At 42.0% G+C, this 24,189-nt stretch overlaps 1 protein-coding gene across 1 annotated transcript in view; it reads left to right on the top strand.

The window, feature by feature from the left end:
* The first annotated feature begins 518 nt into the window (after window positions 1–518).
* Window positions 519–24,189, top strand: part of scn4aa (sodium channel, voltage-gated, type IV, alpha, a) — a 33,092-nt gene continuing 9,421 nt past the window's right edge. The window contains exons 1-14 of the mRNA XM_070448357.1: window positions 519–1,170; window positions 1,877–1,995; window positions 2,185–2,274; window positions 2,485–2,613; window positions 3,216–3,307; window positions 4,223–4,495; window positions 4,606–4,669; window positions 4,991–5,132; window positions 5,367–5,564; window positions 10,801–10,986; window positions 11,793–11,901; window positions 13,676–13,914; window positions 14,187–14,360; window positions 14,545–14,901. Of these exons, the coding sequence (XP_070304458.1) occupies window positions 916–1,170; window positions 1,877–1,995; window positions 2,185–2,274; window positions 2,485–2,613; window positions 3,216–3,307; window positions 4,223–4,495; window positions 4,606–4,669; window positions 4,991–5,132; window positions 5,367–5,564; window positions 10,801–10,986; window positions 11,793–11,901; window positions 13,676–13,914; window positions 14,187–14,360; window positions 14,545–14,901 (2,427 nt within the window). The 5' untranslated portion in view covers window positions 519–915. The remainder of the gene's footprint in view (window positions 1,171–1,876; window positions 1,996–2,184; window positions 2,275–2,484; window positions 2,614–3,215; window positions 3,308–4,222; window positions 4,496–4,605; window positions 4,670–4,990; window positions 5,133–5,366; window positions 5,565–10,800; window positions 10,987–11,792; window positions 11,902–13,675; window positions 13,915–14,186; window positions 14,361–14,544; window positions 14,902–24,189) is intronic.

Here is a 24,189-nt window from a genome sequence, read left to right as displayed (position 1 = left end):
AAAGGTGGTGAAGTGTAGCAGGGTTGGTGAACCACGATCGTGTGATGAGGAATCGTGCCTGAGACTACAATTTGTGTTACATTTTTGAGCTAATACCTAGGATTTAGCTCAGTAGCCTTTGTCGTTTTATGGCATGCAGACAACCAATGTTCGATACACCACTGTTTGCTAGTGTGAATGACTGGGTATCTATCTAGTGTGCACCAGAAACTGAACTGGGTTCAGAATACAACTTGAAATCATTTCAAATACTTTCACTGTGCTCGATTGAGCTTGCCTGTTGGAATGGAACTAATAGAGCCTGTGGAAAAGTTCCAAAAGTTCCAACCCCTTCCCCGCCCACCTGGCACTCCTGGCTGGCTGAAGCAAACGCTCAAATTATTTAAATGATTTCAAATAGTGTATGAACCCAGGTTTGACTAGAAACACCAGAGTGTTGCAATCTTGTCTCTCCCTCTCTTATCCTGGCTCACTATATAGAGACCCTTGTGTGAAAGTATCTCTTTTCACTGTCTCCTCTAAAAATACCCTTATTGCATGGTTTCTTCTTGTAAAAGTCCTCCCTCCGTTTCTCTGCTCACTCCAGGGCAGTGTTCAACTCCTGGCGACCCACAGTGTTTTGTTCCAGCCCAGTAATTACACACCTGATTCAACTAATCACCTAATTTAAGACCCTTAATTAGCTAAAATCAGGTTTGTTAGTACTGGGCAGGAACAAAAGCCTACATACCTTGTGGGTCCTCAGGACCATGATTGAAGAACACTGCTCTAGAGAGAACCAGCTATGGCTATGACTCCATAGAGATGTGTTCTATTTAATTCTGTGGATGACTCTCTCCCTCGCTCTTTCTCTTTCTATAGCTCACTCTAGACTAGAGCGATTCTGGTGTGGTGGTATCTCTTCGCAATGCGAAGATGGCACCCCTGCTCCCTCCCACAGGCGCTGATGCGTTCCGCCGCTTCACCCCGGAATCCCTGGCAGAGATCGAGAGGCTCATGGAGGAAAAGCGAATAGCCGCGGAAGTAGAAGGGTACGTAGATGATGGGCCGTCGGAGCCCAGCAAAGACCTGGAAGCCGGCAAGGGTCTGCCCATGATCTTTGGAGACGCCCCAACGGAGATGCTCAACACACCTCTGGAGGACATAGACCCCTTCTACAAAGCAAAGAAGGTCAGTCCAGGACACCTAAAGCTCACCTAGCAATTTCACTGGACTGTAATACATAAACATCTTTGCTTTTTGTTTTAGTACCTTCTTTTTTTTTTTTACATAGTCATGACTCAAGCAAAGTAGACTTATCCCGAAGACACTATATTTAGACATGTCATGACAGCTGACTTAACATACATGTGTTGCACGCTAAGGCCCCAATTTTTATCACTTGCCAATAAAAGGAAAGCCACACTACGGGTTCACGAGATTCACAAGGTTCTCAATCGTTAATGTTGTTTCAGAGGTGTTAACTGCATGCATTCAAAGAGACACACCCCACACACACTTTTCCTTTCAGAGACATTGCCATTGGATATTGCCACTGAACCAAGCCTGTCCTTTAACATTCTGAGTGAACCTACAGTGTGGTTTTCCTTGATCTGTAATAGAATGAATTGGGGGCTAAGACGGGTTAGCGAACTAGGCTGCTAGCCTGGATTAGCTTGCTGGAATGTCACTGCAATATGACAGGGTGGATGACTTGACAAATATGATTCCATAAGTTGTCCGGAGTGCATGTAATATCCTTTATGTCATGCATAAGACTGCATTACCACCATGTAAGCTTTGTGTTCAGAGTTGAATCTTTATTATTTTACAAGTTGTTATTTTAGTCTTCTCACTTAGCAGTGCGGTAATGTCTTTTCATGTTGTGTTTTTCCAGACCTTTATCGTCATCACCAAAGGAAACACAATCTTCAGGTTCAATGCCGAATCAGCTTGCTACATTCTAAGCCCCTTCAATCATCTTAGAAGAGGAGCCATTAAAATTCTCATACATTCATATCCTTTTTAATGTAAGGACTCTAGCTGCCCTATGTAGGGAAGGGGTGATTGTAAGAAGGATGGTCTTATATTGTTGTGTACTGTATATAAAGCTGTACGCCATCAGGGTTTAGCGACCTTTGATGTTACTATTGTCTTTTGCAGTACAATCAGTGTGCCCGCCAGTTTGCCTTGACTCTATATTAAGTTATTTAGTATGTTCATCATGATTACCATTCTGTCGAACTGCTTTTTTATGACGATGAGCGACCCACCGTCATGGAGTAAAACTGTGGAGTAAGTATACCAACCTGTGCTGAATTTCAGGATTGATTCCTGAAAGGGCTATTGTACGTGTCACTGTTTTACCACGATATCTAAAGGTGCAGTGTCTTAAAGTCATGTAAACAATGAATTATCTCTGAATTACAATGGAGCTCACAGAGAGCGAATTGCAGAAGAGTGCAGGGAGTAGTGCATTGGAAATATACTGTTTTCTCCTTGCAGGTATGTTTTTACTGGTATTTATACCTTTGAGGCCTCATGCAAAGTGTTGTCAAGAGGCTTTGTTGTCGGACCTTTTACATTCCTTCGAGATCCATGGAATTGGCTGGATTTCATGGTGATCAGCATGGCGTGAGTACCTAAACACCTGACTGGCTCTCAATCCTCTTTCACAAATGATATAATTGTTAGCAAACTGGAATGGTTAGTAATGTATTATAACACATTTTTTAATCCAGCCTTTATTTATCCAAGTAAGTAAATTTAAGAAATTCTTATTTTTGCAATGACCCCCTGGCCACATTATATTTAAGAAATACATTCTGTGCATTTTTGCCAAAAACATTTAAATAAATTAATGACTTAATCTTAGAAAAACAAATGTAAAACATTTTAAAACATACCCAATAATAATGCTAACAAAAACAAAATAATTATCCGATAGTTTGTGATATACAACACGTCTGGTTGCGAGATGGATAAATGGTTTTGGCCACCCTCTCAAGCAGTGCGTCCATTTGGCCCAAGATGTGGACCAATATAAAAATAGACTCTATATATAAAAGATATCATATACCACAGCGAACACCATGTCTGATGTTTTGTGTACTATTTTGTCATGTTTTTTTAACACACAAGACGTTCTTCAGTGACAGGTCCACTGTTGTCCACTGTCAGTCAATCCTCAATTAAATCATGTTAATATATTGCTTGTACTGTGTGTCTCTCCACAGGTACGTCACAGAGTTTGTTGATCTAGGCAACGTGTCAGCCCTTAGGACGTTCCGTGTACTCCGAGCCCTTAAAACAATCACTGTGATTCCTGGTATGTTTTCATCCAGCCTGGTCTCATTGTCCCAGATTTACATGTACTATCTTAATTAGTATGATATGTTACTTTCGGAATGGTTACATAAAACAGATGGTTACTTACGGAAAAAACTAAAGTAGGGTGGTTGGTCGAGGTGGATGGGTAGGCATATAACACGAACGTCTAGCAACCCCAAAGGTTGCGTGTTCGAATCTCATCACGTTTCAAATGTAGCATTTTAGCTAAGTAGTAACTTGGAACTACACAAATGATTTGCTACTTTGCAACTACTTAGCACGTTAGCTAATCCTGACCTTTAACCTAACTCCTAACCGTTTCCCACCTAGCTAACATGAGCCACAGCAAATTGGAATTCGTAATATATCATACGTTTAGCAAATTTGTAACATATTGTACAAATTGCAATTCGTAACATGTCATGCAAATTGTAATTCGGAACATATTAATACGAAATTGATGATGGATATCCACAAATTCATACATACCATACGAAACGTAACATATCATACTAATTAGTGTCCCAGATTTGTATTTACTATGTTACCTCTTCCCGAGTCCAGGATGTTTCATCTGCAGCTCTTGTTGAGACTCGCCAAACTGATGTCAATATCAAAATGTTTTCTTGATATGTCTTCAATTAATTGACCTGGTTTGTATGCACACGTTCAGACTTATTGAACTATTGACACTATGATGTCAGATAATAATAGTAATAGTATCCAAAGTAACTTACAGTTTACACAGTCAAATATATAGTATGTCTGGCCAATTCAGGAAACAAACCCATAACCTTGGTGTTGACAGCATCATGCTGAAACCAGTAAGCCATCAGAGCCACTATGCACTATGGGCACTATCTGGTTTATCTCGGGCTGCAGATGTATCACTGACATGCATCCATTTGACCAGGATTAAAAACCATCGTGGGCGCCCTGGTCCAGTCTGTAAAGAAAATGGTAGACGTGATGATCCTCACTGTGTTCGCCCTGGCCGTGTTTGCACTCATCGGCCTGCAACTCTTCATGGGAAATTTGCGCAACAAGTGTGTCCGATGGCCCATCCTCAACTCAACGGTGTTCGACGATTACAACTCCACCTCGTCGCTTGACGGCACCATGGGTTTCGGCGAAACATCAAATTTCACTGTCCCTTTCGATTTCAAGGAGTACATCAGCAATATAGGTGCGTTTGAACCACTGAGACAAGTCATCTGTTCCTCTACTTCAGGCTGATGTGACGTTATGAACAGTACTTTTAGTTTGTGTTTGATTTGCTCCGTCTTTCGGCTATAGAGAATCACTACTATTTGGAAGGTAGTCTGGATGCTCTTCTCTGCGGAAACAGCTCTGATGCTGGGTATGTTACTTTGTGATAACACACATGGCACAATMATACAAAGATAAGTCATGAATGTATTTCTTACATTTAGTAAAGCAATATCAGGGTTTTGATGGAAGGATGCACACCACTGTAGCAAACAGAACACTATTGGAAAAGTAGTCAAATGTTATGTAAGCTATGCACACAATACAACTATTGTGTGCATAAGTTGTGTGCATGTGTATTAGTTATGCCGCTGTCTCTGACAGCATTCTAGATGTTGAGGCTTGTGGGGTCAGGGAGAGTGGCCGGCTGTGTGCAAACTGATTCTTCACCGCTACCCACCACTGTTGATAGGAGGTGCCCAGAAGGATTCACGTGCATAAAGGCTGGGAGAAACCCCAACTACGGCTACACCAGCTACGACTCCTTCGGCTGGGCCTTCTTGTCCCTCTTCAGACTCATGACGCAGGACTACTGGGAGAACCTGTTCCAACTGGTTGGTACTTATATTARATAATATAGTATATAATGATAAATTGTTTTATAGGTACAAATTTAAGACTTAAGTTGGACTTTTCCCTGTAAAAATGTGAGTGCTCTCCATTCCTCGAAAGTGACTGCAGGGAGTGTGCCTAAAAGGAATTTCATGAGGCTTACTACAAACTGCATGTTGGCTTACCATTTTGTGTCATCCTCCGAAACTTGTCTTTGCATGCCTCTTCGTATGCAGACACTTCGAGCAGCGGGGAAGACGTACATGATCTTCTTTGTGCTGGTCATCTTCCTGGGTTCCTTCTACCTCATCAACCTCATCCTGGCCGTGGTTGCCATGGCCTACGATGAGCAGAACGAGGCCACTTTGAAAGAGGCGCAGGATATGGAGGAGGAGTTTCAGAGGCTTCTGGAGCAATACAGGATCCAAGCCCAGGTCAGGTGACAGCTACTGCATATCCTCATGACAAAACAGGCCAAATCAAACTACTTCCTTAGCGCTATGGCAGACTCTGTTAGTGATCCCTCTAAATTCTGTGAAAGAAAGTAGTTTTAGACTCCTGCATCTTTACCGAAAAAGTTCAGATTTGTGATGCTTTTAATCAGCATTTTATCTCAGCTTGTTTCTTATTTGAAAGAAATGGCGGTCTTCCCACATACAGCCTCCAGTTGCCTCGATGGATGATCAGTCAACCTCACATGACTTGGGAAATGGTAGTCAGGGTTTTTCTTTTTGGCAATTCACAGACACAAAAGTTATTGCTGCCTTATTAGTTATGGACACTAAGAAGTCATTAGAGGCTGATAATTTGGACCCGTCTTTGCTTAGTATACAGCGCCCCTCATTGCTGGCTCAGTAACACGCATTTTTTATTGACATTTAGTATCAGGAAGTATTCCAAAAGTGTGGAAAGCAGCTTTTGTGGTGCCACTCCATAAGGGTGGTGATAGTAGTGATCTTGATAATTATCAACCTATTTCCAGGCTCCCTTGTCTTGCTAAAATCCTAGAATCATTGGTCAAGAAAAATCTATCGTATTTTCTGTTTGTAAATGGTATTCTTAAGGTTAATGAATCCGAATTCAGACCTAAACATACTACCACTACATCTACCATGCTTGTTGTAAATTATATTGCAAATGCCAAAGATGATAGAAAGAATTGTGCTGCAATGTTTTGTAGACTTGTCAAAAGCTTTTGATACCGTAGACAATGCTATTCTGTTGAATAAGTTGCCCTCGAAAGGGTTGGATAATAATGCTAGCAAATGGTTTCTTAATTATTTCAATGACAGAACTCAGACCATCAAGGTAGATTGGGTCAAATCTGAGTTCCTTGAGTTGCATAAAGGGGTTCCTCAGGGTTTGATACTCGGCTCACTACTGTTTACAATCTAAATAAATAACATTGGTAATGCTGTAAAAAAGCAGTTTAAAAAAAATGTGTTTGTATATGATAGTGTTGTATTCCATTGTTCCATCGGTTGGCCAAGCCTTTTAAAATTTGAAATCAGATTTTCTAGCACTGCAGAGGTCACTATTGGAGCCCCCATAACCCAGATTTAAATTAATTTGTAATGACTAGTTTGAACGGTACACAAATTGAGCGAATTCATTCCTACAAATATCTTGGTATCTGGCTTGATGAAAAACMAATTTAAAGCTCAAGGCTCATTTCTTTTACAGAAAGAAAGCATGCCTGACTTTTTTTAATAGGAAGGAAATCGTCCAGGCCACTTTTGTAAATTTTAGATTATAGGGATATTATCTATTTGCATGCAGCAGCATCTACACTTAAACCACTAGAGGCTGTTTTTCATTGTGCCCTTAGGTTTATTACTGGTGATGGTTATAGATCTCACCATTGTGTTTTGTATCAAAAAGTGTGTTGGGCCTCTTTCTATGTAAGGAGAGAGCAGAATTCTCTTCTGTTTATTTACAAAGCACTCATGCAGAAACGTCCTATGTATCTATCATTATTAATTAAATGTGGACTTACAAATTAACAAACCCGATCACAGGCTTAGATAACACTGGAGGTCCTTTCAGTCTCCACAGAGTTGGGTAAAGCCGCTTTTAGTTTTTTGCGCCCTTTATGGGGAACAACTGACAGAGATCTCTGAAATTAGATGTTCTGGTCCCCCTTGGTCAGTTCAGAGAAATGATCAGAGACCTCTATGTTGATAAATGTGTCTTTTTTTTGTTTTTTGTTGTTGTAATTTTGTGCATTGTATATATGTTTTATGTATTTATGCAGGGCTCATCTGAAAAAGAGACCCTCGTCTCAGTATGACTTCCCTGTCAAAGTAAAAGTGTAATATTAATTTTAACAGATATGAGAAATTATGACATCAAACTGAACACTATGTAAATACAATTTTTGAAGCCTCTCAGTATATATGGAATAATGTACATATCATTAGGTTGGGGCAATTGACTAATGGTGTACTGAATGGCAACCAAATAGGACAGCTTGGCCTTACTTTCTCTTTGCGTCAGGGATGCGGGCCCACTAAACCCAAAGTATTATCCTTTACAAGACTTGGGTTGCACATTTAATCAAATTCACATCAAAATCACAATATTGACATGTGCAATAGCGTAAATCAATTTGAATTCAATAACTTTTTGACAGAATCCCTTTTGATTTAAACAAAACATTCCATACGTGTTTACCAAGGGAAGAAGTAGACAGAAAGTGATTTTTGTACCTGAATGCCAAAACATTTCGGGGATAGAGGTGCTCAAAGTTGACCCATTTTGCATACACCACCATACCATGAGACATGCATGTATTCAGCATGGGAAAAGACCAGTGGTGGAAAAAGTACCCAACTGTCATACTTGAGTAAAAGTAAAGATACCTTAATAGAAAATGACTCAAGTTAAAGTCACCCAGTACAATAGTACTTGAGTAAAAGTCTAAAAGTGTTTGGTTTAAAATATACTTAAGTATCAAAAGTAAAAGTATCTTTCATTTCAAATTCCTTATATTAAGCAAACCAGATGGAACCATTTTCTTGTTTTTTATTTATTTACGGAAAGCCACGGGGACACCCCAACATTCAGACATCATTTACAAACGAAGCATGTGTGTTTAGTGAGTCTGCCAGATCAGAGGCAGTAGGGATGACCAGGGATGTTCGGTTGATACGTGCGTGAATTGGACTAATTTCCTGTCCTGCAAATCATTCAAAATGTAACGAGTACTTTTGGTGTATGGAGTAAAAAGTACAATATTTTCTTAAGGAATGTAGTGAAGTAAAACTAGTCAAAAATATAAATACTAAAGTACAGATACCCCAAAAAACTACTTAAGTAGTACTTTACAGTGTTTTTACTTAAGTAGTTTGATATCATTTAAAAGCTTACTGACTTGTCAGACTATTGTATAAAAATATAAAAAATTAAAGTGTTTTAATAAAAATATTACAGATTTTAACCTTTAACGTCAATTATCAAAAAACCTGTAAACTCACGCTGGGGTTTTTGTGTTGTGCTGTGCCCACCATTGGTTGAAACACAACACTGTGTCGTTTCAGTCATAGAACAAGAATTCATAAAAATGGACCTATCCCGTCAGACCACTGCAATTTAGCTGGTACACCATTTAATTTAAATTTGAACTTTAATTACTACCACAAAGACGGCCGCCGGTCCACCCGTATTCTATTATTTCTATATCTATAATTTCAATAGGTTTCCTATGGAGGATTGACAGTATAATTTTAAACAGATATTCCCATTGATGTTGTGCGTGGACCTCCAACCATCTTTGTGGTAAAATTTGAAAGTTGAAATGTCAATTTTATTCCCATTTTAGTCAGCCAAAACATGACACCCACCCTGTATTGAAGAGCATGTTGTGCATCTAACGATGGCGGGCACAACACAAAAACCTCAGATTAGGTAAAATAGGGTCTAAGCTACAACATATGTGAATATGAAAAAAATGAGTTTATTGATGTTTAAGGTAAAATGACAATTTGTACAAAAAAAAAAGTTTTTRCAAGAAATTAAATATTTTGACAAACCTGTTTGTAAACTTTTAAATGGTATCAATCTCAACCGTTTATCTTTTCCAGTGATGAAGACATGGATGTCTCGTGGTATGGTGAGGCATGCAAAATAGGTCAACTTTGAGCACTTTTGTCTCTTGAGCACTTCTACAATAGGCAAATACAGTATGGAAGTTTTCGTTCCAATCAAAGGGATGCTGTCGAAAAGTGACTGAATTCAAATCGGTTTACCCAATATTCATATCGCAAGAGATATCCATATCGGAATGTTTTGAAACACCACTCAGCAGCGTGTAATGTCTCTCTCTTCCTCTCTCCTCTTGCGGCTGGTTCCCACACACACCAAGTCACGCCCCCGTCACTTAAGAAGCACAGTTCCTCCTCCTCGCTGTTAGATTCACTGATATTCACTATGCGTTTGCATGCTTTTCTGTTAGGTCAAATGCAGTCAAGAGATTGTTCCAAACAAGAACAATACTGCTTTCCACTTTGCTTTTTAATATAAATCATTATATTTCTATGTTCTGAGCTACACTGAGTATACAAAACATTTAGAACACCTGCTCTTTCCATGACAAAGACTGAGCAGGTAAATCCAGTTGAAAGCTAGGATCCCTTATTGATGTCACTTATTGAATCCACTTCAACCAGTGTAGATGAAGGGGAGAAGACAGGTTAAATAAGGATTTTTAAGCCTCGAGACAATTGAGACATGGATTGTGTATGTGTGCCATTCAGAAGGTGAATGGGCAAGACAACAGATTTATGTCCCTTTAAACAGGGTATGGTAGTAGGTGCCAGGTGCATCGGTTTGAGTGTGTCACGAACTGCAACACTGTTGGGTTTTTCATGGTCAACAGTTTCCTGTGTGTATCAAGAATGGTTTACCACCCAAAGGACATCCAGACAACTTGACAACTGTGGGAAGCATTGGAGTCAACATGGGCCAGCATCCCTGCAGAACGCTTGACACCTTGTAGAGGCCATGCCTCAACAAATTGAGGCTGTTCTGAGGGCAAAAGGGGGTGCAACTCAATATTTGGAAGGTGTTTCGAATGTTTTGTACACTCTATGTATAGTTTACTTATCCAAGTCAAATCGCAATATTTGGTAGCAATTCAAATTTTTGTCCATATCATGCAGCCCTCACTGGCGTAACAAGGTTTCTATGGACCCCGCAAGGTCGGAGTTCACCCCTAATCAACTACCAATAGATTTTTGTGAATATACAACTGTCCTGTATAGCCTACCTGAACCTGCATGACATGAGCCCAACTCACTCTACCAGCTTGGATAGAAATACGGTCCACCCTCAAAACACTAGCTTACTAGGGATTGTTTCATCATGCAGTCTAGCCTCCTACCTTTAACTATATACCATTTAGCTACTACAAATGTTTTATAAAAATTACACTTCAAATAGCCTAACAATTAGGAAATGTTTTTTTGCTTGAGGATAAATTCAGCCACTATGTATTGTTTTGTCTGGCTAATAGCCTACACAAATGGGCTGCATWATCRAAGGTAAATTAAATCATATTCAATTAAACTTTTGACTGCATTTTTGTGTGCAAATGTTTTCACCACGGCCTGTCCAGTGGCAGGCCTACTTTACACAATTAACTCTGAACGATTTATCATTGGTGTTTCACAGGAGCAAGCTGATGCTGCTGCTGGAAGTCAGGTGACCCTGACCAGTCGGAAAGAGCTTAGTCATCACTCTGGGTCATACGGGGGCTCTGCGGATGACGAGCAGAGCCTCGGAGATGATGTTATCAAGGACTGTAATGGGAGAATCGTGCCCCGTCTGGCCATCGTACCAGTGTCCTCTGAGTCGGAGGTCAGTGTGATCTCTCCTTGCTAATGTTTATCTTATCAGGTCAACGTTCATAGGTCAGAATGGGTCCACAGTGGTGGGAATGCAGTTTTGTTTTGTCTCATTCTTTTGATGTGAATTTGTAAACGCAGGTTGTTTTGGCTATTGGTCTTTGTTGTCTTGTATACACAACCCTTCTATCGTAAGAGTTCAATGACACCTAACATGCTTACCAGACCGTATGTACACGTGTGGTCATGCGGTCTGGTCAAACAAATGATATTTTGAAATATCAAAACAAACTCTGATCCAATTATATTAATTTGGGGCCAGGTCGAAAAGCATTAAACATTTATGGCGAAGTTAGCTAGCTAGCTTGCTGTTGCTAGCTAATTTGTCCTGGGYTATAAACATTGGGTTGTTATTTTACCTGAAATGCACAAGGTCCTCTACTTCGACAATTAATCCACACATAAAACGGTCAACCGAATTCCTTTCTCGTCATCTCTCCTCCTTCCTGCATTACTACAACCGACTGGAGTGTGGACCTCAGTTCATCTTTCAATCACCCACATGGGTATATGCTCCTAAAAACCAATGAGGAGATTTGGGAGGCAGGACTTGCAGCACGTTGAGCGTCACAAATAGAACCAAGTTCTATTTTAGCGCCCAGCTACGCAGATGCTCGCTAGCGCGCGCTAGTAGTGCGTGTGCAATGATTAAATAACATGTATGTGTACATTTATTTTGTAAAGCTCCCGCATGCGGTGTAGACAGCATGTAAGATGTTTAGTGGCCAGTGATGATGAGACTTAACCCCACCCCCCCAGTCGGTTCCAGAGGACGAGCTCAAAGAGGACAGCATGTTCCATCTGGAGCAGCCAGGCCTGAAGAACAGATCGGCGAGTGCTGTTAGTGTTCTCACCACCGTCATGGAGGGTAAGAGAGCGACACATAGTGATGGTCATGATTATGACGACAACAATGGTGAAAATGCTGATAATGATGACGATGATTCTTGAATGATAGTATTACCATTGTGATATCATCAACAAGGACAATGATATCATTTTAATTCAGGATTTTTTTTCGGGAAGAGAGTGAAATGCAGCCCTGCATTGATAACTGTATTCTGAACAAAAATATAAACGCAACATGTACCAATTTAAAAGATTTTGCTGAGTTACAGTTCATAAAAGGAAATTAGTCAATTGAAATGAATTCATTAGGCCCTAATCTATGGATTTCACATGACTAGGCAGGGGCGCCGCCATGGATGGGCCTGGGAGGGAAGCCAATCAGAATTCGTTTTTCCCCATTAAAGGGGATCCCGCAGGTGAAGATGTGGAGGTCCTGTGCTGGCATGGTTACACGTGGTCTGCGGTTGTGAGGCCGGTTGGATGTCCTGCCAAATTCTCTAAAACCACGTTGGAGGTGGCTTATGGTTGACACATTAAAATGGAATTCTCTAGCAACAGCTCTGGTGAACATTCTGCAGTCATCATGACAATTGCACATTCCCTCAACTTGAGAGATCTGTGACACTGTGTTGTGTGACAAAACTGCACATTTTAGTGCAGCCTTTTATTGTCCCCGGCACAAGGTGCTGTTTAATCAGCTTCTTGATATGCCACACCTGTCAGGTGGATGGATGATCTTGACAAAGGATCGAATGCTCACTAACAGGAATGTGAACAAATTTGTGCACAAAATTTGAGAGAAATAATCGTTTTGTGTGTATGGAGAATTTCTGGGATCTTCTTTCAGCTCATGGAACATGGGATCAACACTTTACGTGTTGCGTTTACATTTTTGTTCAGTGTATTTTCAGAAAAAATGTCCCTTGTAGATCCATTCATAATGCATACAAATATTTGTGTTTATGTCTACTTCAGCTACTATCATACATATGAAATGTACTGTATGTCATTGGTCTGTTTCTCGCCTGTGAGACAAACATAACCGTCCACAGTAGGAGATATGTCAAGTCCCTCAGGCAAGTTTAGAAATACACTAGGCTTAGTTGGGAGTGGATGCAGTCTTCGCTCTAATGTGAAGTGTAATTGCCTAGCTTATCATGTGGTTGTAGACATGGCCTTCTGACCCACCCCTCCCACCCACCGCTCATTACAGTAGCATTGTCTGAAGTCTGTCACACACAGAGCAGCCAATCACATTGTGTGTGTGTGTGTGTGAGTGAGGGGGGAGAGAGCCCTGTTAATGTACAGTTGCATGCCCTCTTGGTGCTAAGCTTGAGCTATTTCAAACTTCCAGGGCGTGCTGGCACCACAGGCATGAATTCTGGTGTTACCCACCGTTGCATTTCATTTACTTGTTGTTTTTGTTTTTTAGTATAGAACAGAAAGATTGCCCGTATTTGTACACATTTAACCACACATGAATGTCACCAATGCATGTTCTTAAAATCAAAGAACGTTGAACTAGGGCAATTAATGGCAAATGTCCCTAATTCTGTCAATCATCCACTCACACCCTCCTGTTACTTTTTAGCGCAGGACATTTTGCTGGAATGAAATAGTCTTGGATAACTTTGTTTCGTTGTCTTTTCTTACTTCATAACAGCCATAATACCATAATCCATCCATAATGGCCATAATACCAAATCATATAAAAAATGTTTGTTTGTTATTATGTTTCTATTAAAACATTATTATTGAACTGGTCATCTAAACCTCCCCTCTCTTTCTAATAGAGCTGGAAGACGCCCAGAAGCCTTGTCCGCCCGGCTGGTACAAGTTTGCCGACACGTTCCTGAAGTGGGACTGTTGCGTGCCCTGGGTATGGTTGAAGAAGTGGTTGCTCTTTATTGTGATGGACCCCTTCGTGGACCTAGGCATCACCATCTGCATCGTGCTCAACACCCTCTTCATGGCCATGGAGCACTACCCCATGAGCCCAGAGTTTGACCACATGCTCTCCGTGGGGAACCTGGTAACAACTTTTAAAGGGGTAGTTTAGAGGTAGATGTTAGGTGTGTAAAGCTAGCTGTATTGCTAGCTCAAACTTGCAATGCTACTGTAGCTTCCTTATTATAACTGCGTGACATATCATTTCGGGTGTCATGTCGTTCGCTTGAATCGGATATTACTTAGTCTTTTCTTGTGTTGATGAGAACAATTTCTTAACATCCGAGTTATGGTTTTTGACATGATGTATCCAAATGACAACTTGTTTATATTTCTGATATATGAATCCCCCTCTAGGTTTTCACTGGGATCTTCACAGCAGAGATGGTCTTCAAGCTTTGCGCCATGGATCCCTACTACTACTTCCAGGTCGGCTGGAACATTTTCGACAGTATCATTGTCACGTTCAGTCTGGTGGAGTTAGGTCTAGCCAATGTCCAAGGCCTGTCCGTTCTCAGGTCTTTCCGTTTGGTAAGACACACTGATTTCCAGTCAATTCATGTCTGTGAAATAGTATTCATAGATTAACTTTATTGTACTCATTTAGTTTACAGGGACAATGTACAACAAGGAACTTGCATCAAGAGCACATCAAGCCATGAAAAATGCAATTTGTGTGTTGTCTGTCTGTTAATGTACTATGTGTTGGAGGCAGCTGCGTGTCTTCAAACTAGCCAAGTCGTGGCCCACGCTCAACATGCTGATCAAGATTATTGGCAACTCTGTGGGCGCTCTGGGCAACCTGACCTTGGTGCTGGCCATCATCGTCTTCATCTTCGCCGTGGTGGGCATGCAGCTCTTCGGCAAGAGCTACAAGGAATGCGTGTGTAAGATTGCCACCGACTGTGAGTTGCCGCGTTGGCACATGCACGACTTCTTCCACTCATTCCTCATCGTGTTTCGCATCCTGTGCGGGGAGTGGATCGAGACCATGTGGGACTGTATGGAGGTGGCCGGAGCCGGGATGTGCCTGGTGGTCTTCATGATGGTCATGGTCATCGGAAACCTGGTGGTGAGTGCAGCAGACACCCAACTGTAACCCTAATCCCTAAACCTAACCCATCATCCTTAAAGCTGAGATCCGCAGTAGTGGGAAATAGCACCACGGACGCCCCTCCAACATTCTTATTGTTTTTGTTACCGAGCTCAGGAGGGTCGCGGAACATGGTAAAAAAAATTGCGGTGCATATTGTGCTCTTCTATTGCATGTGAAATGTCAGAGGGGGAAAAAAACTGTGTTTGTTGTTTTCATTAACTTCTTTGTTGTTGTAATTTCGCAAACGGCCGTAGCTGTTTCACCATAGAGTCGATGCCCACTCCCGTGTGGATCTGATTCGCATAATAAATGAAATCACCTTCAAAATCAGTCTGTTTATGCTAGAGATATCAGCGTCTCAATCCACCGTATCCGCCGATGTCGGCCTTCCGCATCTGCGGTGGAAGGTGGCGGAGCTACAGTTGTGTTTGTCAGACCAGGAAACGTCCCGAAAATTGGTTTTCACGAAAACGTCCAGAGTCCAAACGGTTTGGGCAAGAAACTATATTATGACCCACTATGGAAAGCTGAGATACTCTCAAATACGTACATATCAGTTGTTTTGCTCTACGACGCTCAAGCCTCAGAGGACTCGTCTGAAGGTAACCTAGTACCAGGCTGAAAAAATMTATGGAAGTGAATAGGGAATTTACACATGTATACGGGTAATAACTTTTTTTTTCTTCCTGAGCTTACTTATATCTCTCAAATATAGGACAGACACTGTCTTATCTGGTTACGTAAAGACTATCCCTTTAATTAGGGTTGTATGGAAGTATAAATAGATATTCAATGCGAGGGCACAATAAATCTTTTAAGTATAGTGAACATTCTAGAGATCCTAGATAATGCCTCTCAACAACACACGCAGTCCCCAACTGTGAACATCTGTCACTACTGTCAACTTGTAAATCTCAGTAACAGTTGTTCGAAATCTCTGCAGACCTAACGATTATAGTATTGTAATGCTCAGTCAATCCAGGAGATATTGTGCACACAGCTGATGGCGAGTCTATTTTTGGCACTCTAGAGACACCAAGAACAGACACACTACATGGCCAAAAGTATGTGGACACCCCTTCAAATTAGTGGATTCGGCTATATTCAGCCACACCCGTTGCTGACAGGTGTATGAAATAGAGCACACAGCCATGTAATCTCCATAGACAACCAGTAGAATGGACTTACTGAAGAGCTGTGACTTTCAACGTGMCACCGTCATKGGATGCCACCTTTCCAACAAGTCAGTTTGTCAAATTTCTGCCCTGCCTAGAGCTGCTCTGGTCAACTGTTATTGCTGTTATTGGGAAGTGGAAACGTCTAGGAGCAACAACGACTCAGCCGTGAAGTGGTAGGCAACACAAGCTCACAGAACGGGACCGCCGAGTGCTGAAGCGCGTAACGAGTAAAAATACATTTGACCTTTTGGAATTACCAATGAGGAGTTAATCAACAAACCATATCAGAGTAGGGAATATACAGTGGTTCTTCCTTTAAAAGTTTTGAGCTTATGCCGCGACCGTTTGTGGTAGATGGTGGCAGATTGTGGTAAATTGCGTCATTCTGGCAACAATGGCTGCCACTTAAATAACGTGCCATAGAATTCTGCGGCGCCCCGCATGCTGTGCTGCAGTACGCTGCAACTTTTAAAGGAAGAACCACTGTACAATAAGAGGCACTCCCATTTACAGTATTTGGAAACTCCAGAAGGAGGGATCTAATTCTGCGCTAGACAGGAGTTGAAACGCCATAATGGTGTTTTCAACCTTTTCTGGGTTAGTTCTCCAGTCTTTGGCAAGGTGTTGCACAACTCTTGATTATGTGATGTTACAACATACCTTGTCATGTTTCAGAACACCTCAGGATGAATGTGTCAGTACACCTTAAATCTGTCCCAATACCTTCACAACCAAGTGTTTCAATACTTCAGTAAAGTTAAGGTCTCATCTCCTTTAAGGTGGTGGCAGCTCAGTTGCCACTAGATTTAGTGTTAAAATGCACTTCATTTTAACAGTGTAGTGTCTCGGTTTATGTGCTGTTTGCCTGGAAGACACAGTGGCAGCAGGGGACTTGGATGGGGGTTGAGGGGGTGTGAGACACAAAAAAAGCCATGTTAGTGTTGGCGCGAGTCCCCAGTGCTTTTGTTAGCTCGTCGGGATGAGAATAGCCATTTCCGCTTGAGTCTATTAATAACCACCAGAGAGAGGAAATGCATTTGGCCTCACGCKGCAAATATTGTGCTTGTGTGATCAGCTGTTAACAGCTCATCTCCATGTCCTTGTTCTGGAAGATGAGGAGTAATGACAGGGACAGTGCCTCCCATCCTGCATGCCATCATAGATGGAGTGGATTGTCTTAGCCACCACTTGTGGTTCAATGCAATACCAAGGCCAACCACTATCAGTAGTGTCCCTCTACGAATCCCGTAATCATATTACACAACATCACAATATACCAGATCATTTTTATTAGGGCTGTCAAAAAAATCTGAATTTGCTCAAAGTGAGCTGTAGATTAATAATGATTTATTTAAATTCATTTTTCATTACAAAAAATGCTCAAAGTGCAGGCCTCCTGAGTGGCGCACTGGTCTAAGGCACTGCATCACAGTGCTAGCTGTGCCACTAGAGATCTTGGTTCAAGTCCAGGCTCTGTCGCAGCCGGCCGCGACCGGGAGACTCAAGGGGTGGTGCACAATTGGCACAGCGTCGTCCGGGTTAGGGGAGGGTTTGGCCGGCAGGGATGTTCTTGTCCCATTGCGCACTAGCGACTCCTGTGGTGGGCCGGGCGCAATGCACACTGAAACGGTCGTCAGGTGTACGGTGTTTCCTCCGACACATTGGTGCGGCTGGCTTCTGGGTTAAGCGGGCGTCCCGAGTCTGTACGGGAGTTGCAGTGATGGAACAAGACTACCAATTGGATACCACGAAAAAGGGGTAAAAAAATATATTWAAAAAATCTCAGTGCAAAAAGCTAAACAAACAAAAAACGAATTTACAAGAATATTGCCGCCTTGATTTTTTTTCTAAAGTAAGTAGGTAAATTCATAAAGAACAATTTTTTTACCTCAATGTAGGGTGTCCAATTAAAAGCTAATCTTTTGACCAATCGGTCAAATAATATGTTAATTGTGTATGTAATCCTCTAAGAAAACCAATGGTCCAAAACTCATGTCTTGATCATAATCAATCAAATTGATTTCTAAAGCTTTTACATCAGCCGATGTCACAAAGTGCTCTACAGAAACCCAGCCTATAACCCCAAACAGCAAGCAATGCAATGTAGAAGCACGGTGACTAGGAAAAACTCCKGAGAAAGGCCAGAACCTAGGAAGAAACCTAGAGAGGAACCAGGCTCTGAGGGGTGGCCAGTCCTCTTCTGGCTGTGCCGGTTGGGGATTATAACAGTACATGGCCAAGATGTACAGACGTTCATAGATGACCAGCAGCGTCAGATAATAATAATCACAGTGGTTGTAGAGGGTGCAACAGGTCAGCACCTCAGGAGTAAATGTCAGTTGGCTTTTCATYGCCGATCATTCAGAGTTAGAGACAGCAGGTGCGGTAGAGAGGGAGTCGAAAACAGCAGGTCCGGGACAAGGTTGCACGTCCGGTGAACAGGTCACGGTTCCATAGCCGCAGGCAGAACAGTTGAAACTGGAACAGCAGCACAACCAGGTGGACTGTGGACAGCAAGGAGTCATAAGGCTAGGTAGTCCTTAGGTCCTCAGAGAGAGAGAAGGAGAGAGAATTAGAGGGAGCATACTTAAATTCACACAGGACACCGGATAAGACAGGAGAAATACTCCAGATATAACAGACTGARCCTAGCCCCCCGACACAAACTATTGCAGCATAAATACTGGAGGCTGAGACAGGAGGTGTCAGGAGACACTGTGMCCCCGTCCGACGATACCTCCGGACAGTGCGAAACAGGCAGGATATAACCCCACCCACTTTGCCAAAGCACAGCCCCCACACCACTAGAGGGATATCTTCAACCACCCAACTTACTACCCTGAGACAAGACCGAGTATATCCCACGAAAATCTCCCCCACGGCACGAACCCGAGGGGGGCGCCAACCCGGACAGGAAGATCACGTCAGTGACTCAACCCACTCAAGTGACGCACCCCTCCTAGGGACAGCATAAAAGAGCACCAGTAAGCCAGTGACTCAGCCCACGTAATAGGGTTAGAGGCAGAGAATCCCAGTGGAGATAGGGGATCTGTTTAAAAGTTATTGGATTGTTTACCCTTGTAGGACAGTCAGAATTATGGTGATTAAATCAATGGAGGCCAGAGGAAAAAAGTGGTCAAAAATATGGAAAATTTAGTCATGTCAGCTAGGCTGGATTCTGAAAGAATTAAGGCTACTGGCTACCTGACATACTCACTTTCCCGATGAACTCATCTTTCTTGTTGAATTCACAGGACATAAAACAATATATAGAGGTAAGACGGATATCGATTTTGAGACATGACATGTCGTATTTTAGTGTACATTTCTCATATTAATTAGAAATTCCTGTTCTCTTTTGAAGATTTCTTACAAAAACAAGTGTATCTCTGTGAAATGMCAACGGAGCACTAAGTGTAATACAAGCGTTTTATTTTCAAAGCCTTTTACATTTATTTAAACTTGTATCATGGTAATTTAGCTTTTTGTTAACCGGGTAAACAACTTTGAAGACGACCACCACAAAATGAAAAATCCTCAAAAGTTGTTGCTAGTAACCTTCACCTCCATGTCAACAGTGCTTGGTGCTTATTATGGGATAGATTAGGTTACGAAATCGGACTTTTTGGATATAATGTTAGAGAAAGACCCCACTGAACGATTGAGAACATGAATAATCACATTTGCCTTGTTAAAATGTATTTTATAACATAAGAAAATGAAATTTTGGTAGACACCCTGCTCGATGTCAACTTGTTTTTACATTGCATTGTAGATTTTATCTGTATAGATTATGTATTTTGGATGTTTTCAATGTATTTGTAACGCTTTCAGACAATGCGATTAATCATGATAAAAAAAATATTTATGCACTTAAATTACAAAAAGTTTAGTTAAAATCCTTAAGAATCTAAGTTAACATGATAAAAAAATCCCCATCAAACTCCGTCAGTTTAAGGTAGAGATATCAGTTTTTTTTGACTGCGCTGCGTCTCAATCCACCGCGTCGGCCTTCCGCATCTGCGGTGGAAGGTTGCCGAGCTACAGCGGTGTTTTTCAGACCATGAGACCACGGTCTTCTCACAAAAACATCTGTAGCGTCCAAACGGTTTGGCCTAGAGAAACTATTATGACCACTATGGAAAGGGGAGACTCATGAACACAATGGTGTTCTCCGCTTTTGTTCATTTGTTACCCATTCAAATTAATGGAAGTATGAAGGTAGTTTGGTGCCAAGAAAAATAAGGGGTTAAATATGTGTCCGAATACAGAGGGGCCCAAAAACTTGCCTGTTTTATAGAGTTTGCTAGAGGGCACACCTTCCACTAATGCCCTCTCTCCACCTCCATACCTCACAATTTTAGAATTCTGAACAGTTCTCTCACATGAAAACCAGTAATGAAGGCCCACTTTACACATTACCTCTACTTTAACTTACATAAGCCTTGTATGAGAGACACAGTCGGCCAAAACATATTGTTTGTGTTTTGATGCTGTATTGTACATGCACTAAACCCCCCCAAAAAATATTTTCACAACCCTCTCTTAAAAACACAATTATTCAGATTGGAGAACCACTTTGGATGTTTCAGAGTAATTTCATTCTGTTTTGAAATTCATTCAGTGTATCATAATACACATTGAGTTTACATTCAAACAACCACCAAACACCAGATCTCAGTTTAGTTGCATTACATTTTGTGGTTTTACTACACAATGATGGTGTTTTGTCATTCTATTTTAACAGTCTATTTATTCATTGGGGGAGGGAGGGAGGGAGGGAGGGGGGGGGGCTTCTATCTATTTAAGTCAAATGACTTGAGGCAGCAAACAGTGGTTCTGACCTTGGGTATCTGCTAAGACCCAGCTTAAGTGAGCCCCCTGGCACGGACGGAACAAACACGGACAGCTGAGCGGCGCACGGCGAGAGGGGCTCGGGGATCAGATCCAAGAGAGAGACGTCTGCAGAATGCATCACTAATTGTCAGGGAAGGTAATCAAATGTCCCCATCACATGAACACGCGCTGTATGGAATATGGGGGATGTTCCTTTGAGGACAGTTGCGACTTACGAGCACAGTAACAATAGGCTGCTCTGAGTGGCAGCCTACAATGTCTTTTTTTTGGTTGGTCATCATCTCGATTTGAACTCTTTATCGTCTGCTCCCCTCCAGCCTGTTTCTCCCCCGATGTCTCTCCTACAAGCCCTGTATTTGCTCCAAGAGACTACTTCTACCATTCTCAGTCCAGTTTGTCCCCCCCAAGTCCTTTTTTTCTTTGTTGTGTTATTATGTTAGCGCCAAGTTAGCCCTTTGTCAGCCCTATGTCTCAACACACTTTGTGATTCCCTCCACAGCCCTATCCACCCCTACCATAGCACTTAATTTCTAGCCCTTTGAGGCCCCTGTGCTGCTAACCCCCTAGGCCTTGTGTTTCTGCCCCTCTCAGCCCTTTCCCAGGGCCTCTGGCTGATTCACAGCTCCTTACAGAGGAATGAGAGAGATCAGCCTTGCCCAGTCCACCATGTAACCATGATCTACATCTTAATCTGAGAAATAAGAACCCAGATATGGTCTAACGGGTTTTAGACACTAAAGATAGCCACCTCCAAAAGAATCGCAGACAACATTATATTGTCACCACAGAACGACATCAACTTTATATGTGTTATGTATACGAGACGCCCAGGTTTATGATTAAACGGATTAACTTTATTTTACAGCACGAGGCTTGGTGACACGTGCGTCCCAAACGTTCCTGTTTAGGAGGCACGTGAAAATAGCGTAGGTTTGCTTCTCTTAATTTTCTCTCTCTCTCTCTCATTAACATTTTAATCATTTAGCGGATGCTCTTATCCAGAGAGACTTACAGTTAATGCATTCATCTTAAGATAGCTAGGTGGGACAACCATATATCACAGTCATTGTAAGCACATTTTCCTTAATAAAGTAGCTATTAAGTGCGAGTGTTAGTACATGAAAGGCAATCTTTTAAGATGCTCTTTGAAGAGGAAGGGTTTCAGATGTTTTCAGAAGATGGGCAGGGACTCTGTTGTTCTAGCTTCAAGGGGAAGCTGGTTCCACCATTGGGGTGCCAGGACAGAGAAGAGCTTGGACTGGACTGAGCGGGCAGCAAACCCCTGCAACTTATCCAGAACGATGCAGCCCACCTGGTCTTCAACCTTCTGAAGTTCTACCATATCACCCAGCTACATCTCACACTCCACTGGCTTCCAGTTGAAGCTTGCATCCACTACAAGACCATGGTAGTTGCCTATTCAAAAGAATACAAAAACACAACCATGAGGCTAAGCATTTCCTAATGGAAATGTACAACTACTACTTCCCATTGCAGAAACATTTCACATTTAGCACACAAAGTAACCGCTGACCTAAAGTTTAAATGCAACAAGTTATTTTCAAAGAGATGGATAACAGCAAGCGCCCTGCAATAAAAAACACAGTTCCACTCACRAGATGATGATCATTTGAAACTCAGCTTGTTGTTGAAAGTTATTCTTGAAAAGGGAGAAGCTAACAAATTAGCAACAACTTCCTCTTCAATAACACCTGCTGCAGCCACTGCAAACCTAGCCTACTAGACCGTGGATAAACTGGAAAACTACTGCTCGCTGTTGCGCAATGACCTGTTGGCCTTTGAGAAGGCAAAAGTTTCCATACATTTTTTGGTAGCCAATGGCTGACTTAGCTAGCTACATTTATCTCCCCAGAGACCACTAAAGAAAAATCCTGATTGGATCTCTTTTTCTCTTCGGTGTTAACCCTTTTCAACAAAAACTGAATAGATTAAATCAGAACATCATTGAAAAGTATGATGTAATTGGAGGTATTATTATAGGAGGCACTCAATGTTCCCCACTGTGTTTGGGTTAGTAATAATTTGTAGAGTGGCTCTATTTTCCCCCAGCATTCAGCATTTCACCATTCTTAATGTCTAAAGAATCCATATGTTGTTCGGAAATATGAACACAGAAATACTGGACATTTCAAACTCTTATTATGGTGATGATTTGACAAAATTACAATCTTGGTCTTGAATTGGACTCACATTTTTCTGGTCTCAGCCTTGGCTTGGTCTCGGACCCTTTGTCTCCCTCCTGGTCTCGGTCTTGACTCGTTCTCACCCCCTCAGGTCTTGGTCTTGACTCGGTCCCGCTTTAGGTGGTCTCGAACACAACACWGGCGGAGAGCCTCCATGACACAGAGAAGAGCAGTCTCGGTTGAGTGACCCGTCTTGAAGCCTGACAGGTTATGGTCAAGATTGTTCTGAGAGAAATAGCGAGAGAGTTAGTCAGAGACAGAACGCTCAAGTGTTTTGGAAAGAAAAGATAGAAGGGATACTGGTCTGTAGTTTTTGATCTCAGAGGAGTCGAGTGATTTCTTGAGGAGAGGATCGACTCGGGCAATTTTGAAGTGCGAGGGGAAGCAGTCAATGGTCAGGGATAAGTTGATGAGGAATGGGAGAAGGTATCCATAGATGGTCTTGAGAAGGGAGGAGGGAATGAGGTTGAGCGGGCAGGTTGTTGGGGGGCCAGACCTCACTAGACGCAGGATTTTATCTGGAGAGAGAGGGCAGAAAGAGGTCAAGGCGTAGGGTAGTTCTATGTGAGTGGGACCAGTGGACTCAGTAGGCTGATTTAATGAGTGGATGTTGTCAACCTTCTTTTCAAAGTGGTTGACAAAGTCGTCCGCTGAGAGGGAGCAGGGAGGGGGTGGAAGATTAAGGAGGGAGGAGAAGGTAGAAAATAGTTTCCTAGGGTTAGAGGCAGAAGCCTGKAATTTAGAYTGGTATAAAGTGTCTTTAGCAGTGCATACAGAGGAAGAGAAGGTAGAGAGGAGAGAGTGGAAGGATGATAGGTCCTCCGGGAAGTTTAGTTTTCCTCCATTTTTCGCTCAGCTGCCTGTAAGCTCGCAGTAAGTCACTAAGCCAAGGAGCAGAATATAATATATGTGTCTTTTGGCTGTCTTTTAATTCTCCCAGGACACCTCCCTCATACAAACGCATAAGGCTGGGAGTAGCTGGGAGTAAAGTAAGATCAGATTCCCCACACTGCCCTGTCAGACAC

This window comes from Salvelinus sp. IW2-2015, linkage group LG18 (assembly GCF_002910315.2).
Source record: "Salvelinus sp. IW2-2015 linkage group LG18, ASM291031v2, whole genome shotgun sequence".
In the NCBI taxonomy this organism is placed as follows: domain Eukaryota; kingdom Metazoa; phylum Chordata; class Actinopteri; order Salmoniformes; family Salmonidae; genus Salvelinus; species Salvelinus sp. IW2-2015.
Note: the sequence above shows the minus strand (reverse complement) of the source record. Positions and strands in the feature narration are given on the sequence as shown.